Source organism: Theropithecus gelada, chromosome 11 (assembly GCF_003255815.1).
Source record: "Theropithecus gelada isolate Dixy chromosome 11, Tgel_1.0, whole genome shotgun sequence".
Classification (NCBI taxonomy): Eukaryota; Metazoa; Chordata; class Mammalia; order Primates; family Cercopithecidae; genus Theropithecus; species Theropithecus gelada.
The window spans coordinates 65,562,229-65,577,326 of NC_037679.1; the positions used below are offsets into that span (position 1 = coordinate 65,562,229).

The 15,098-nt window shown below is 39.6% G+C and overlaps 1 protein-coding gene and 1 long non-coding RNA gene across 3 annotated transcripts in view; one reads left to right on the top strand and one right to left on the bottom strand.

Annotated features, from left to right (window-relative positions):
- POLR3B (RNA polymerase III subunit B) overlaps positions 1-15,098 on the top strand; it is a 136,586-nt gene that overhangs the window by 114,657 nt on the left and 6,831 nt on the right. For both annotated transcript variants that reach the window (XM_025401163.1, XM_025401164.1), the window contains exons 24-26: positions 9,631-9,734; positions 10,326-10,492; positions 13,105-13,218. In XM_025401163.1, the coding sequence (XP_025256948.1) occupies positions 9,631-9,734; positions 10,326-10,492; positions 13,105-13,218 (385 nt within the window). The remainder of the gene's footprint in view (positions 1-9,630; positions 9,735-10,325; positions 10,493-13,104; positions 13,219-15,098) is intronic.
- Positions 9,985-15,098, bottom strand: part of LOC112634091 — a 274,927-nt gene continuing 269,813 nt past the window's right edge. Inside the window, exons 3-4 of the long non-coding RNA XR_003121730.1 lie at positions 11,864-11,970; positions 9,985-10,121 (exon numbers count right to left, since the gene is read on the bottom strand). This is a non-coding gene — a long non-coding RNA (uncharacterized LOC112634091). The remainder of the gene's footprint in view (positions 10,122-11,863; positions 11,971-15,098) is intronic.

Genomic DNA, 15,098 nt, shown 5'->3' on the forward strand with positions numbered 1-15,098 from the left:
TCCTGAGATTGCCATATACCCAGAGATTTCTCATTGGAAAGACGCCACCTTTCCTGAGGATGAATCCTGCTGTTTCTTAGTATTATTTTCTGTCTCCTCCTTAAGATAGGCATCTTCTCAAAATTCCCATTCTTCCTGGATAAGCAGCTTTACAGCTGCCACAAATCCAGAATAAATACTTCTCTCATACAGCGTGTCACAGAAATGCCTGCCAAGGCCCCATATTAAGATGTACTCCTAAAATAAAGCTGTATTTTCTGGTGTCCCTTTCCTTCTAAAATCAGCTTATTGTAAAACACTATCCCCACTCCCTTCTTTAACTGGTCCTCTGGTCAGGCTTTAGTGGCCTTGTATAAAATTCAAAATCTATCAGGATTTTAAACAGTTGTAAAAGGAAGTCAGTTTTTGAGCCCTCAACTTTGACAGTTCTCCCGATGTATTTGGCTAGATGTGATAGTTAAAGCCACAAAAGAGGGCACTTGAAGAAAATGTTTTGGCCACAGTGATTGCAGTTAGTGCACTTGGAACCTTCAGATGCACAGATGGCAGGTGTCTGTAAGGAGCCACACAATAACCCAGCCCTTAGTGTGGGCCCAAAGGGGGACTGCATCAGGCCTAAAGGAGTTGGATATTGGCAAGTAAAATGTGAGCGAAACAGAAAATGTAGTCCACAACATCAGCTATGCTATTTGTAGTTGTCATGAAATGAGCTGATAAAAATTTCAAAGTGTTGAGTTTTCAGGGTATATGTGTCACACCACGATTCCTGCAGAGATTTGTTTGTTTGTTTGTTTGTTTCTGTTTTGGTCCAGATACATGCCAGAATAAAAGCAGTGGTTAGTTGAACTTAGTTTTTAATCCTGAGATGTAGAATTGTTTGGAAATCCTGTTTTTTCTTTTGTAGCATCTCCTGCAAGTTGACGCATATGTATTATCTATGAGAAAATTTTAAAATTATTTTGATTTAATATACCTTTGTGCACATTCTTTTTCTCTCTCCATTTACAGCATTAAATGTATTGTCTGGGTGTTCAGAAAGTAACATGGCCCTGCAGATTGTCTGATTTTTGTCTTTTCTTAAGAGTTTACTTTAACAAAGCTGTCGTTAGGCGTTCTTTTTTTTACATTAATTGTGTGTAGATCACATTTCTGTGCCCAATGTCTCTTCAGATACCCTCTCTAACAATTAAAGGAGACTTGAAAGTTTAGTTTCACAGAACCTGTGCATCTGTCCTGCTCAAGCCTGATCACTTCAAAGGTGATAGGATAATTAGTAGCTAAATGAAACAAACGTAAAGGGGAAGCGGAACAGTGGTAGTTATGTGCTGCATGTGATCACAGAGCTCATGGATAAGACTGAAGGGGGCAGAGTGCATGGTTAAACTGGAATAAGGGAGTCAATTCTGAGTACCTGGGAATCAACATCAGTGCTGCATGATAAGCAAAGATTGAATGCAATTGGTCAGAGAAGGCCCACTGGAGAAGTGAAAATGTTTTATCAGTTACAGATGTGACAGAGTCAATAAGCAGCATCACCTTCTGTAACCTTAAAAGTGGAGGAGGACTAAGCAGAGAACCAAGTAATGAGGAACCATATTTTGTAAAGAAGGTGGCGTCACAATTAACATAGACTACTGTGGGCTCAGAGGCAGGCAGGATTCATTCACAGTGTACTTTTTCGATGAGGGTATTTCAATACAGTCTTCTACTGAGACTTTCAAAGAATCTTAATGAAGTACAACCTTCCTTTGGGCATTGTGAGGTCAGTTATATATCTTATCAGTAAATGTACAGTGAGTCGGCACCCCCCAAAAGAGCTGGACCTTTGATCAAGAATCTCTAGAGCCATTCATCCTTTAGTAGTATGCAAAATGCTGTCCAAAATGAAATTATTTAGTAATAACCTTCTATACACCAAAGTTGTGAATTTGTTGTTTGTTTATTTACAAAACCAGGAAGGTTTAGTTTTGTTTTAAATTTATTTGGGGAGAAATATGTAAACCCTGAAGTCTTAAGCTCCTTTCCCAAGTGGTCTAGACTTCTAGGTATTTTTGAGTGAAGTCATGACTTACCTGGTTGAGGCATAATGATGTTCCAAAGGGAAAAGAGAGCTGAACATGGGTGTGGAATGTTCTGTGTGTCGCTGTATATTCTAATCATTTTTATAGATAGAGTTAAAGATAGGAAGAGACATTCACATATGCCGATTTAAATTATGTTTGGAATTAGACTATTAAAATCAAAATAACATATGTAAGCCTCTTCAACTGTGTTGTAAATTCTAACGGAGGGAACTCATCAAGGGCAAATATTTTTATGTTGAACCTTGTTTTCTCTGGTGATTAGTGCATTTATTAGAAGATTGACTACTCCTTTTTAAAAAAATTCTTCAACAAAAATTATCTGATAGCCCAAGGAATTCTCAAGTTAAGTTCCATTTCAGTGTTCAGGCAAACCAAATTATTATATTTCCAGATTTCCTCTTCTTTTGCCGCCATTCACAATGAAGGAGGAAAAAGCGGACTCCTTTGATGTGGAGAAAAAAAAAAAAAAAAGCAATATATCACTTTCCTGAAAGAACATTTCTCAGTCTCTCATGTGAAAAAGGATTAACACCTCCAACAAAGGTCCTGTGGATCACAGCATCGGGCAGCAATACCAAGCAGTACTCCTAAGAAGAGGAAAAACTGTATTTGAGCAAGAGTGTTTGTCCTGGCAAACAGAAGCTTTTTAATAACTGCAAATCTGAGATAATGGCATACGCTCCCTAAATCCTTAAGGACCAGACAACTAGTTTAAATGGAGTGAAGTCAACTTTTGTTTTACAATAGAAGTCTAGTCTTATAAAAATATAGTTTTTTCACTTAATGATTTAGTCTGCCTATCTGTGATTGATAAGGATTATGCATATATGGATAAAATCGTTTGGAAGATTCATCTTTGACCCTCTCTTATACAAAAAAAGTTCCATTATAAGGTCACTTGCTTCCATTTTGCCCTAATAAGTTATTCAATAACCTGCTGAATTAATTTATTAAGATTTTGATTGAATGTTTCTTAGAAGAAAAGAAAACCTGCTCCGAGTTTCCAACACGTTAAAGAATCCTTTTACAGTAGATATAAAGAGGCTGTGGGAAGTAAGAAAATGGTACTTCATGTGTGACAGAAAAGCCAAGGAGAAAGTTTATCTGTTAAACAAGGTTTGGCTTAAAAGTTTGATTTTGCTAGACCTTCATTTGTTAGTCCTTTTTTCTGTATTATGCTTTCTAAAACTGAGAAAGTGAAAAGAACCCGATTTAAAGTAAGAATAATAATAATACCTTGTACTCATGTAGTACTTGAGCCTGTCTAAAATCCTCTCTGCAAGTCCACAGCTTTAAACAGTCTGGATAGCTTTGGCTCTCTACTTTGCTTGATCCTGCTTGAATGGAAGTTTCTAAGTGGGAGGGGAGAAGGAGGCTGGTAGTGCTCACAGTATGAGCCCCATCATAAGGTGTATGATGCCAAACGATCCATCAGAGTTTCAGTCCAAAACCAAAACTCCAGCAGCTCTTACTTTAATGTTAGAAATCAGGGTTTCTTCTTCCACACAGATACTTTATTATAAGAAGACTTTATCGAATTGGCTTTTTTAGGAACAAATTTTGGTCTTCAGTAGCTCGCCAGTAACCCTCTGACCTTTCAGTAAATATCCAACTAAAGCTTTGAAATTAGGGTATTTAGTGTTTTATGGCCCAGAATAAAAATCTCCAATTCTGTTTCCAAATAGTGTAGCCTCAACACATTTTATTAAGCTCTTGACACATTCAGCCGTGTGTATTTTGTAAAGTTCCTATGGTTATTGTTTTACAATAGCTGCTTGCAAAAGCATTGTAAGGGTTTCAATTAATCAGCCCTTTGTGCGCTTCAGACTATGCAAATTTATCACATCAAACCATTCAACTGCTCATGGGAAAGCCGTGTAAAAACTGTATTGTCTTCTAGCGCCTCCTCTCATTTAGAGTGATGTTTTAATAAGAAAGCTAATCAAGTTTTCTTATGCATTATTTATCTGTTAACATGTAAGGAAGAGCCGAATTAAAATTATGTCAACTGGGATATGGCAAGTGATGTGATAGATCTGGAAATGATTCAACAACAGAACAAAGCCAATATGATTCAACAGTTTTTGTCTACTCCCCTCCCTCTGGGGATTATTTAAGGTGGTGGTGTGAAAAATAAAAGGAGGTTAATTCGATAGCTGGAAAAGGGGAGGGGAAGAAAGGAATAACCACCTGTGTTAGCCTTAACATTTTGATTTAGAGATTTCGTTTCTGAATGTATAATGGCTCATTGAGATGAGTTTACTCAAAGCAAACCATTTCTTAATAGGAACAGTCAAACTTGAAAGCATTCCTACTGCATCTTTGGCCCCATTTACCACCATGTTCATCAGCGGTAAACTATTCCCCAATAGATATCTGCAACCCCAGGTCTCGTGAAAGTTATCAGGAGACAGTGTCTTGATGATGTTCAATGACCTGCACAACCCAGGAAGGAGTCATCTGCTTTTCTGCCTCTCCAGCCAAAGTTAGTGCAACTGCAACTGCTCCTTCTATTCATTAAGTTGGTCTCCTTTGCTTTGCTAGTTTGCTTCCTGCTGAGAGTAATTAGGTTTCTTATATAATAATAATTCCTTGTATTTAGATGCAGCCTTTCTCTAAGGACCTTAAAGTACCTCTCAGACATTAGCTCATCTGTTCTTCTAACACAATTGCCTCATGAGATAGGTGCTAATTATTCCCGTTACGAAGAGCAAACAACTAAGGCTCACCAGAAAGTGGTGCTTCCCCCGCACCCCCAAGGTAACACATCAGTGGAAAAGCATTGAGTCAAATTAAAGTCACCCAATTCCTCGATCGCCTGCTCTACATAGGTCTAAGAGTCCAAGGGGTGATGAATTCTTTACAGACGGCATTTCGCCCACATTTATAAAGCTCACTAATACTGGGCACTGGTTGAGTGTTCATCCCTTACTAAACGCGGCTCTCTTCTTGCACTGTGACTGATGGAGAAAAATCACAGCATCATTTCATCATTCATTGTAAAGAGTGTAAAACTGTGCAGAATAAATAGTCTTGTCCAACGGCTGAGTATCTGCAGAAAGTAAAAGGAGGTAATTTAGACTTTGATTGGGATTATTTCAGCAGACCATTCTGCCAGATGTGCTTCACATCATTTAGAGCATTAGAAAGTGGCAAGCTGAATTGTATAAATGTATACAATAAGTTTATGAAGTTTTCAATATTCACTCAGATGACTCGACATAAGCTACTTCCGCCTGTCTGGAGTTGAGGCCCTGAATCTCTACTTCCCCAGCAACTGAGGGAAATGATTCTTTTTCTCTTTCCTCAATCAGAAAAGGAAGAGTAATAATATATATTAACCTCAGAGAGGTAAATTTAATTCAAGTGTGATTCCACTTAGAAGATAGACTTGCTAAATAAAAATGTAAAAATTAAAGCAGACTGTGATATTAAAATGAGAACTGGCCATCAACAAAATTGAAACAGTTTACTAATCAGGTCTCAACACATTGAAGTCACATCAAAAACATCTCTTGAATTAGAGATGGCATTACAGTTGTCTTCTGCAGTTGCCATTTGCTTTCCTGTCTTCATATGCTACTAGAATGCATTAATTTTTCTTACTATTTTTTCTTTTCTTACCTTTCTTTTTTTCCTGTTCGAGTTAAGGTAGTCCATTACACAGAGACAGTACACTAAAACCAGTATTTTTTAAAGGCCAAAAATGACTTTTGAATAAGTCAGTTGCTGTTTAGAATTAGGAATACTTTTTAAGCCAGGCATGGTGGCTCAGGCCTCTCATCCCAGCCCTTTGACTTGAGTCCAAGAACTCGAGACCAGCCTGGGCAACATAGTGAGACCTCATCTCTACAAAAATAAAAATAAAAATTAGCTGGACATGGTGGCACACAGCTGGATGTGATAGTCCCAGCTACTAGGGAGGCTGAGGTGGAAGGATCACTTCAGTGAGCCATGATTGCCCACTGCACTCTAGCCTGGGCAAGAGAGTGAGACCCTCTCCAAGAAAAGAAAAAAGAAATATTTTTAAAGACAACCAAATGATTCCTGAGATTAACTCGACTTTTCCTGAGCAAACCTATTCTTAAATGATTACTGTGTTGTTCTGTGAAGCCTTGGAAATAGAAATAACAAATTGGTGTAGGAGCCAGCAGTGTCTGCAGCGTCATACAGAGAGCTGTGACAGTGGATGTCAGAAGTGCCTCTCCTGAGTGGATGGGCGGTCAGATTTAGACTCCCTAAATTTCTTCCCTTTACAACTAGACATTAAGATGGATGGTGATGGAATAATATTTTGTTGATTGGGGTATCAGCAGTTCCTTTCTGCTCTAACTTTCTGTGATTCTATTTTTTTTTCTTACTATCTATTTGCATTTGTTAAAAGTTCTATACTGTAGTCTGTGGTCCAATTCCCATTAGGCCCTCCTGAGTGCATTAAATGTTCCTGAGCATGTTAAACTGGTGTATTTGCATTTTATTGCCAGGAGGTTGTGCTGTAAACAATGGGGTTGAGACACCAGCTTGAGCCAGGGGATGAAATTTTATTTTAAAATCTGAAATGCTGTGTAAGCATTTAAGGTATGAATTGGTAATTGTTTCACAACAGCTTCCATTAGATATGGTTTATTTGTAGTCCGTCCTCTTTTCAAGGATCCAGGGGAGTGTTAACACACTGAAGCGCACCGCATATCATTTACATTTTAAACCAGTGTTAAGGGAAAATGACCATAACTTTTAAGACTTCTAAATATTGGAATGGACTTTATGCCTCTGTCCCTGGAGAAAACAGTTTTAATCTTTCATTTGAAAATAAGAAAAGAAACCTTCCCGCTGTGATTAAGGATTTGAATAATTCTGAAACAGAGAAATACTGTTAGAAAAAGAAAAGTCTGGTTCTAAGATTGAGAACTCTCTTTCTACCCCTAATGAATTCAGTAAAATACAAACTTTTAAAAATCATCTGTCTAATTTGAGATTCGAGATCATCAAATTCTGTCTAAATATTTTGTTTTAACTTCTAAGCTCATTATGGTCTCTTTGTGTTAACTTGTATTAAAATCTGTCAGCTATGACTGGTCTCATAAGCACAGTCAGCGGACCAGAATAAGTTAATTATTTACTTGTGTCACTAGTGCTCTTCATCTAATGAAATGCACAGCTGTGTTAGATCTGCAGTTGGATGTGTAGCTTCCATTGTTCCTCAAGTCAGCAGAGGGTAGAAGCCGCAATGATGGAGAGCCCTCAGTTCTTTCTGCTGTTCTGGCTTTCTGTGTCGATTTCATGGATCTTTTATCATTCACTTTCACACAAAACAAACAACACAGGGCTGTCTGCTATGGGAACCATCTTGGCATATAAAAGGGTTTTCAGGGCCTAAAGTAATTTTAAGTCAGCTAAGATTTAATTTTTGACTTACAGGTGCCCTTGGTGCAGATATTGCCAAAGCAGTTCCTATAATAGAAGGAAAAAGATCCAAAAGCTACTTATGTGTATTTTTTTAACAAAATGTCAGAAGAGGGCTGATAAGAAAACAGCTTCCCCAGAAGGAAGCTCTGCACTAAATATGATTAATCAGATTTCAAGCAAAGGTATTAGAGATTCACATTTCAGTGGAACGAGCACTTTTTTCATTTTAATAACATAATAAAGTTGCATTTGCTTAATTAAATATGTCAATTCAAACTGTAAACACAAAATGTAAGTCATCCTCTCCTTACCCACCCCCAATATAAGTACGTCATGCTTCCTTGGTCAGTTTCTGCACCTCCTGCCCTCACTCCCACCTTCTCTTGATGGAGGGTGGACAGGCAGCTTCCTCCTGAGCAGACGCCGGCCTCCTCCTGCGAACCACTGCTTAAGGGGTGCTGAGGTTTCTCTTTGGTTTGGTTTTTTCAGGGGTATAGCTGAACCCTCCATCTCCTCACCAGCCAAAATTCCATTCTCACTTGAGCTGGTCCCAGAACCGGCCCCTTTAGGGATTGCCGTTTTTAACATTTTGTTCACTGCTGAACAATGTTGTTGTCGGTGCACCTAGATTTACAATTTGATCTCTTTCAAAGTAGATTTCCCAGTAGCCCTAGGGTTTTGTCAGATAATTTCAGTGTGGATAAGATGGATTTTTGGAAGGAAGAAAGAAGGGTCACACACTCTGCTTGATTGAAATTCTAACACATTGTAGCTGAATTTGAAATAAAGTGAACTGAATGATTGTTTCTATTCTTCATGTAGGAAAGCATATATTTATAATAAACAATACCATTTTAACCCAAAAGCCAATTTAAACTAACTACATGCTCTAGAATTCAACTCCACAAACTTAATATCCATATTGTGGGCAGCTACAAGAAATCAGAATATTAATAACCAGTATTACATAGGCAAATGGCATTCTTTTTTCTTTTGACTTTAGCTCCTGGTGATTATAACAAATCACAAACTATTCAAATAGTTTGAATAATTACATACAGTCAAATTGAATGAAATATTTGAGAGCAGTTTCTTTGCAATAGGGGCAGATAGTGGATAACTTTACGCACAGAGAAAAGGAATTTTATCTTTTACTACAAATGTAAAAGCGTTTGTTTTCTTAATCCAATGCCACTGTACACTAGTTTTCTGATTCTAAATTATGAAGATTGTAGTTAACAATCTAAATTCTATTCCTACTCCTCTTCCCAAGAAAAAGAAATCAGAGGAATAAAAAACTATTTAGCAACAAAATCCCCTATAGGTTAGAATGATATTAAGGGAATTAATTTAAGAGAATATTAGTAGTGCATAGAGTTGGTAGATTTTTGTTTTGTTGTTTTCATTCTTAGAATTCCATTTCTAATTCTAATCTTTTTTTTTCCAAGAACGATTTGGCATTTAATTTTCTTGTTCAACTTTACAAGTTCAATCAAAGATCACTTTCCTAATGGGTTGTAAGCTATAGGAATTAAAATTCCTTTGGGCAGTTTAGACTCAGCCAGGGAAGCCCTGGCAAAAATCAGCCAACCAGCCAGAGCACTGCAGCCTATATAGAGGTAAACCTGTTAGCACATCAGCCGCACACAGGTACTTCTTGTCACTGTTTTTTAAAACCACATTGTAAGCACACCCCTCATCCAGTCATTTCTGTGTTTGGGGTCAGAGAACTTGGATTTGTTTAACTTGGGTGCAGAACCCCGCAGATCACAAACTAGCTGATGAGGAGCAAAACTGCTGCTGACTTAAAGCTTCAGGGATGGCCACAGGCCTGGGGTCCAGTGAAGCCGCTGTTCTTCAGTCTCTGTGGCACAGGAGGGTGGGCAGGCAGCCTGACAGCACCATTGTGTGCCATGCCAGCAGCACAGAAAGGCTGCACTGCCTTTCGCAAGGAGAGTCGTTTTTGAACTGTTTGTCCAGCAGGATTGTTGAAAATTGCTTTTGTTACTCTTGATAGAGGCCATGGGGAAGATTTTAGAGCAGTGGAAATAGAAATAGCAGCAGGGAAATCCCAATTAAGTACTGTATTCTTCCTTTCTGCCGATTTGCTTTATGTGGCATGAAATCTTCTCTCCCCCAGGTGTTTGTGGCTTGATTGTCCCCCAGGAAGACATGCCATTTTGTGATTCTGGCATCTGTCCGGATATCATCATGAACCCACACGGCTTCCCATCACGAATGACGGTCAGTGACCTGTAGGTTTTTCAGAGGCACTGCCTTTAAGGAAGAAGCAGCAGGCAGTTAGTTTAGTTAGAGTGGAGGTGACAAGGACTCTGAAGCTGTTTTTTCAGGTAGAGCTCTTTTGCCCCTTGCCAGATAAACAGGCTTCCAGCCCCTGACGATTCTGGGCCACTCTCCTGTACAGAAAGAATGAGGAGCTTGTCTATACCTCCCTTTGAGAGTGGAGTCTTCTGAGTGATGAATTTGCCCCTCAGCAAAAGAGAACTCCTTGTATTGAACCTAAATGGATCTCCCTTTCAGTGATTATTTTTGGTGATCCTGGCTCCACCTCTTACCAGCTGTGTGGCCTTGGACAAGTTGCTTATCCTCCCCATACTTCAGTTTCTTCATCTGTAAAATGAAGAAATATACGACCTATCTCATAGGGTATTGAGAGTCATAAAATTAGATCACACATGTCAAGCTTAAATACTGCTTCTGTTAATTTATCACTGTTATTAATAGTGGTCGTGGGGAAATAAGCTGGAGATAAATAAGCAGAGAGAGTGCTTGTGCCACAGGGAGGTGCTCACTTAATTTGTTCACATCCCACAGGTGGGGAAGCTCATTGAGCTGCTGGCTGGCAAGGCCGGTGTGCTGGACGGCAGATTCCACTACGGCACTGCGTTTGGAGGCAGTAAAGTGAAGGATGTGTGTGAGGACCTCGTTCGCCACGGTTATAACTACTTGGGGAAAGACTATGTTACATCGGGCATCACAGGGTAAGCATGTGATTGAGCTATTTTAAAGAAAAAGAATGGTTTTACTAGGATAGGGGAGACAAAGCTTTAAGGTGTACTCTATTAAGTATACTTGCAGGCAAGCTTGTACAGCCCGTGGGCGGCACGTGGCCCAGGACGGCTTTGAATGTGGTCTGACACAAATTCGTAAACTTTGTTTAAAAACATTATGAGAGTTTTTCATGATTTAAAGAAAATTTTAGCTCACCAGCTATCGTTAGTGTTAGTGTATTTTATGTGTGGCCCAAGACAGTTCTTCTTCTAATACGTCCCAGGGAAGCCAAAAGATTGGACACCCCACCTTAAGGTGTAAGCGTTAAAGCTATATGCCCTAAGCTTTATTTTTTTAAGAAACTGGATACCAGAAAATCTAAATTTAGAAAACTAACAATTGTGGAGTGCTGTTTGTACTAGTAAGATTATAATTTAGGAAGTAGAAAAGATTTTTGGGAGGCCAAGGCAGGTGGATCGCCCAGGAGTTTGAGACTAGCCTGGGCAATGTAGTGAGACTTCGTCTCAAAAAAAATAAAGTAGAAAAGATTTAATTTACCATAATATGATTTCTACCCTATACCTACTTTTAAGGAACACATCAGTTACATATAATGCAAAGTTTTCCTTTAACTCTTGAACTTTCCCTGCATTTATGTGATGAGTATCAGAATAATAAATGCTTTGACAGGTAGACCGAGGCCTAACATTTGTGCATGTGTTCACTAAAGATGTCCTAAGCACCTACCTAATAGTTAAAAATTCCTGAGGGCATTTAAACATATCACCACCAGCTTTCACCTTTTGTTCATTCTTGAACATAGGTAGGAGGAAAAATTGCATATGGCTTTACTCTATGGATGATGGAATAGCATTGGGTAACTGAGTGTCATAAATTCTACCATGAGCAACCCTACCATTGAGGAATAGAATCATTCACTGTTAGAGCTGGAAAGAATCTTGTTCTGACCGCCTTGTACGACTAAGAACGCTCAGCTAGAGAGGTCATGTAATTACTGTGTGACAAAACTGAGACAAGGACAGGGTCTCTTGATACCCTCTCCATTGTGCCTTCCACTCTATTCTGTGTCTTCCAAGAACCAGGTTGTGCTGAAGTTAGCAGAATGGCGTGATGACTGCAAAAGCCCTGGCTTAGGATGCTGAGAATGTGATCAGGGACACGGAGCAAGCAGGGGCCAAGCTTTTTTCTTTGCCTCTCTGCTGTGTCTGTTGTTTCCTTTGCTTTTTCTGCTTTTACATCATGCTGTAGCCCAGAGTTTACTTGTTCCAAATCAGACCAGTGTCGCAGGGAGAGCCCTGGATTTGAATCCCCACTGCACCACTCACCAGCTCTTACCTAACCTCTCGGGCTGTCTGTGTCCATTTCTTCATCTTCAAAATAGAGGTGACAGTTCGTCCTCCCTGGATCATTGTATGGATTAAGTAGCACATGGTAGATGCTTCCTTCCCTTTGAAGAAGGAAGTTTGAGGCAGTTAAAAAAAAATTTTTTAAGACATCAGTGCTCTGGTTGTTCTTGCTCCAGACTAATGAGAAAAGGTTTCTTCTGTCAAAGTACATGTATATTCATCCTCTTCTTAAACTCTTATTACAGCCTTTCTAAAGATTCATTGAATCAGTTATGTAATAGACATTTACTGAGTACGAGTTGTGTGCCAGGCAGGGTCACAGGTGCTGGAGCCACCGTGACAAAGGAGACAAAGTGCTTATCCTTGCAGAGTTACTTCTTGTGGGGAAGACACGCAATAATCTGAGAGATAATAAATTGTACACCACAGTATCAAAAGGGGCAAGTGCACCAAAGGGTCAGATTGAGACGGGGCCGGAGTGGCGATGTCAGGTGGGAGGAGAACTTCTTTAGATGTTCAGGGAAAGTCCCTCTGAGCAGGTGAAATGTTTGACAGAGCCATGTGAGTACCTGGTGGGAGAGTGTTTCAGGCAAAGGAAACAGTAAGTCAGAGGCCCCAAGAGAGGAACAGGCTTGCTCCATTTGAGGAGTAATGAAGAGGCCAGTGTTGCTGGAGTAGCGTGAGTGTCAGGACACGGGAATAGGAATAGTGAGGTGTGCAGGAACTGGAGTATGTCTCACTATAGGACCATAATATAGAATGTTGGCAGTACAGATTCCGAGTATGATAGGAAGCCATTGGTGAGTTGAGGACAGAAGAATGACCTATTGTGATTTACATTTTAGAAGGAGTCCCCTGACTTTTTATGCAAAGAATAGATTGTTGAGGGATTAGAGTGGAAGCAGGGAGATTAAATAGAAGATTGTCTGTGGCAGCCCAAGCAAGAAAGGATGGTGGCCTGACCAGGGAGGTCACCCTGAAGGAGGGATCATCCCATACACACTGTTTCCCAACCTGTTTAAGTGTCTATTTCTTTGTAAAACTATTTATCTTTTAATATAGCTATGGTACTTTTCATATTTTTAGAACTAGTCTTTTCATTCACTACAGACTGAAAATCATTCTTATCCAGTCAGTCATAAATGAGTAAGGACCTGCCAGTGATGGGTCCAAAGGCTGTCTCTTGTTAGCCCAAACGTAGTTTCTTAACCCACAACACTTGATCTTTCTTTCAGTGAGCCCTTAGAAGCATACATATATTTTGGCCCCGTGTACTATCAGAAGCTGAAACACATGGTGCTGGATAAAATGCATGCCCGGGCCCGGGGCCCACGAGCCGTCCTTACCAGGTAAGAGAAAAGTACCTACAAAAAGAATTGATAATGCAGTCAAGCCCACCTGGTATTTTCCAGATATGGCAAAAAGCAGACTCAACAAAGTTTCTGTTTTCCTGAGATGTCAAAATTTGGCAAGTTTGACTTTAAGAAAATCATATATGTATGATTAACATGAAAAAGTAGCAGCCAATTACAAAATATTTCACAAGTGCAAGAGCAAACCCACCATAGGTCTTGCCAGTGGACTCCTAACACAACTATTTACTGTGTAAATGTCTGCAAATATGGTTCTATTTATAAAGGTTCATATAAGAAGATGTGTATGTATATACCCACACACACATTGATATGCCCCTGTGTACACAGAAGACACATGCATACATTATTTGTTAGCATAAACCACAATTGGAGTTTTTTAAAACTAATGTTATTGAAACATAAGGCACCTCCACTTGCAGACTTACTTGAGTAAGCTAGAGGAGGTTAGGGGCCACCTGCACCCCATACAGGTATACCCTCGATCCCAAGCACAGTGTCTGTGTGTTAATGAATGGATAAATTTCTTGGGAAAGAGAATTACAGCTACTAAGTTTCACATGTTCTTAGTGCTATTTTTTCCAGTTGGAAATGCATAGTCGAGGGCAGTGGTTCTCAGCCAGGGATGATTTTGCTTCCCAGGGGACATTTAACAACATCTGGAAACATTTTCATATGTCCCAACTTGGGGTTGGGGAAGTAGCTACTGGCATCTAGTAGGGAAAGGCCAGGGATGCTATAGGGACAGCCCCTCACAACAAAGAGTCACCCAGCTCAGTATGTCAGCAGTGCCAAGGTTGAGGAACCCTGGGCTAAGGGAGGGAACCCAGGCCTTGGAGTCAGACGCTCTCATCTCCACCTTTTCGTTCCATCACAAGCCTTGAACAGATCACTGATGACCACAGTCTGATGAAATGCTCAGCTTCAGCATTTCTCATATTTAAAGTGGAGACAATATACCTACTTAACAGGTGCCGGTAAATGTCGAGAGTGTGAATACAGAATGGATACTATGCCCATCCACAGGTGGCATCGGCAAGCATCCGGTTCCCTCCCCACTTTCACTGAGCACAGCCTGGATGTAACAATGTGGAGAGGGGGCAAGGATGAGGCAGCTCATGCTGGGGCTTTTATTTTTTTTTAAACCAAGGGAGAGGTGTAGATGACTCAATTCCTTGACCATTTAAAACTGAGCACTTGCACATTTCTGTTGAAATGATAGACACATGTGGGCTTAAAACTGCAAAGAGGGAGGAGAAGTTGAGATTCTCAAGACAATAATCACTTCAGCAATGGGACCCTCATTGGGTTAGATGTGTTTCTCCCCTAAATGCTGTCCCCTCCTAAACTTCCATTTCAGTTACAACATCCAAAAACTATTTCAGAGTAACATAAATGTCAAAGCAGTTATTTCCTATATTTTGCTTTGTTGTGTAGAAAAAGTTGTTACTTTGGTATTACTTTTGTGCCTTCCATGTGAAGACTGCCTCGAGTGCATTTGTCTGTAGTCAGTTATCTTAGTTGGTTAAAATCCAAGTATTGGATTCTGTCCACATGTGGTCTGTCTACCTTTACCTTGTTCACTGACCTCAGGTGGAGGAAGCAACTGCCCATGCGTGTTTCTACTGGCAGATAAAAATGTATCGATGTGCTCAGTTATGAAGTTTCCACTATAATGTGTTTATTTAGACCTATTTGTAAGTTATTCATGTGCATATTTCCTTTCAACAAGTATTCTACAACTTCTTTGATTTCACATTGAAACTTAAAACCACAACAATTCTAAAAATCGTAAAATTTTGGTATGTGTTGGCATACCCTGTGTTCACCTTCTTAATTCTTTGGGAGATGGCAGC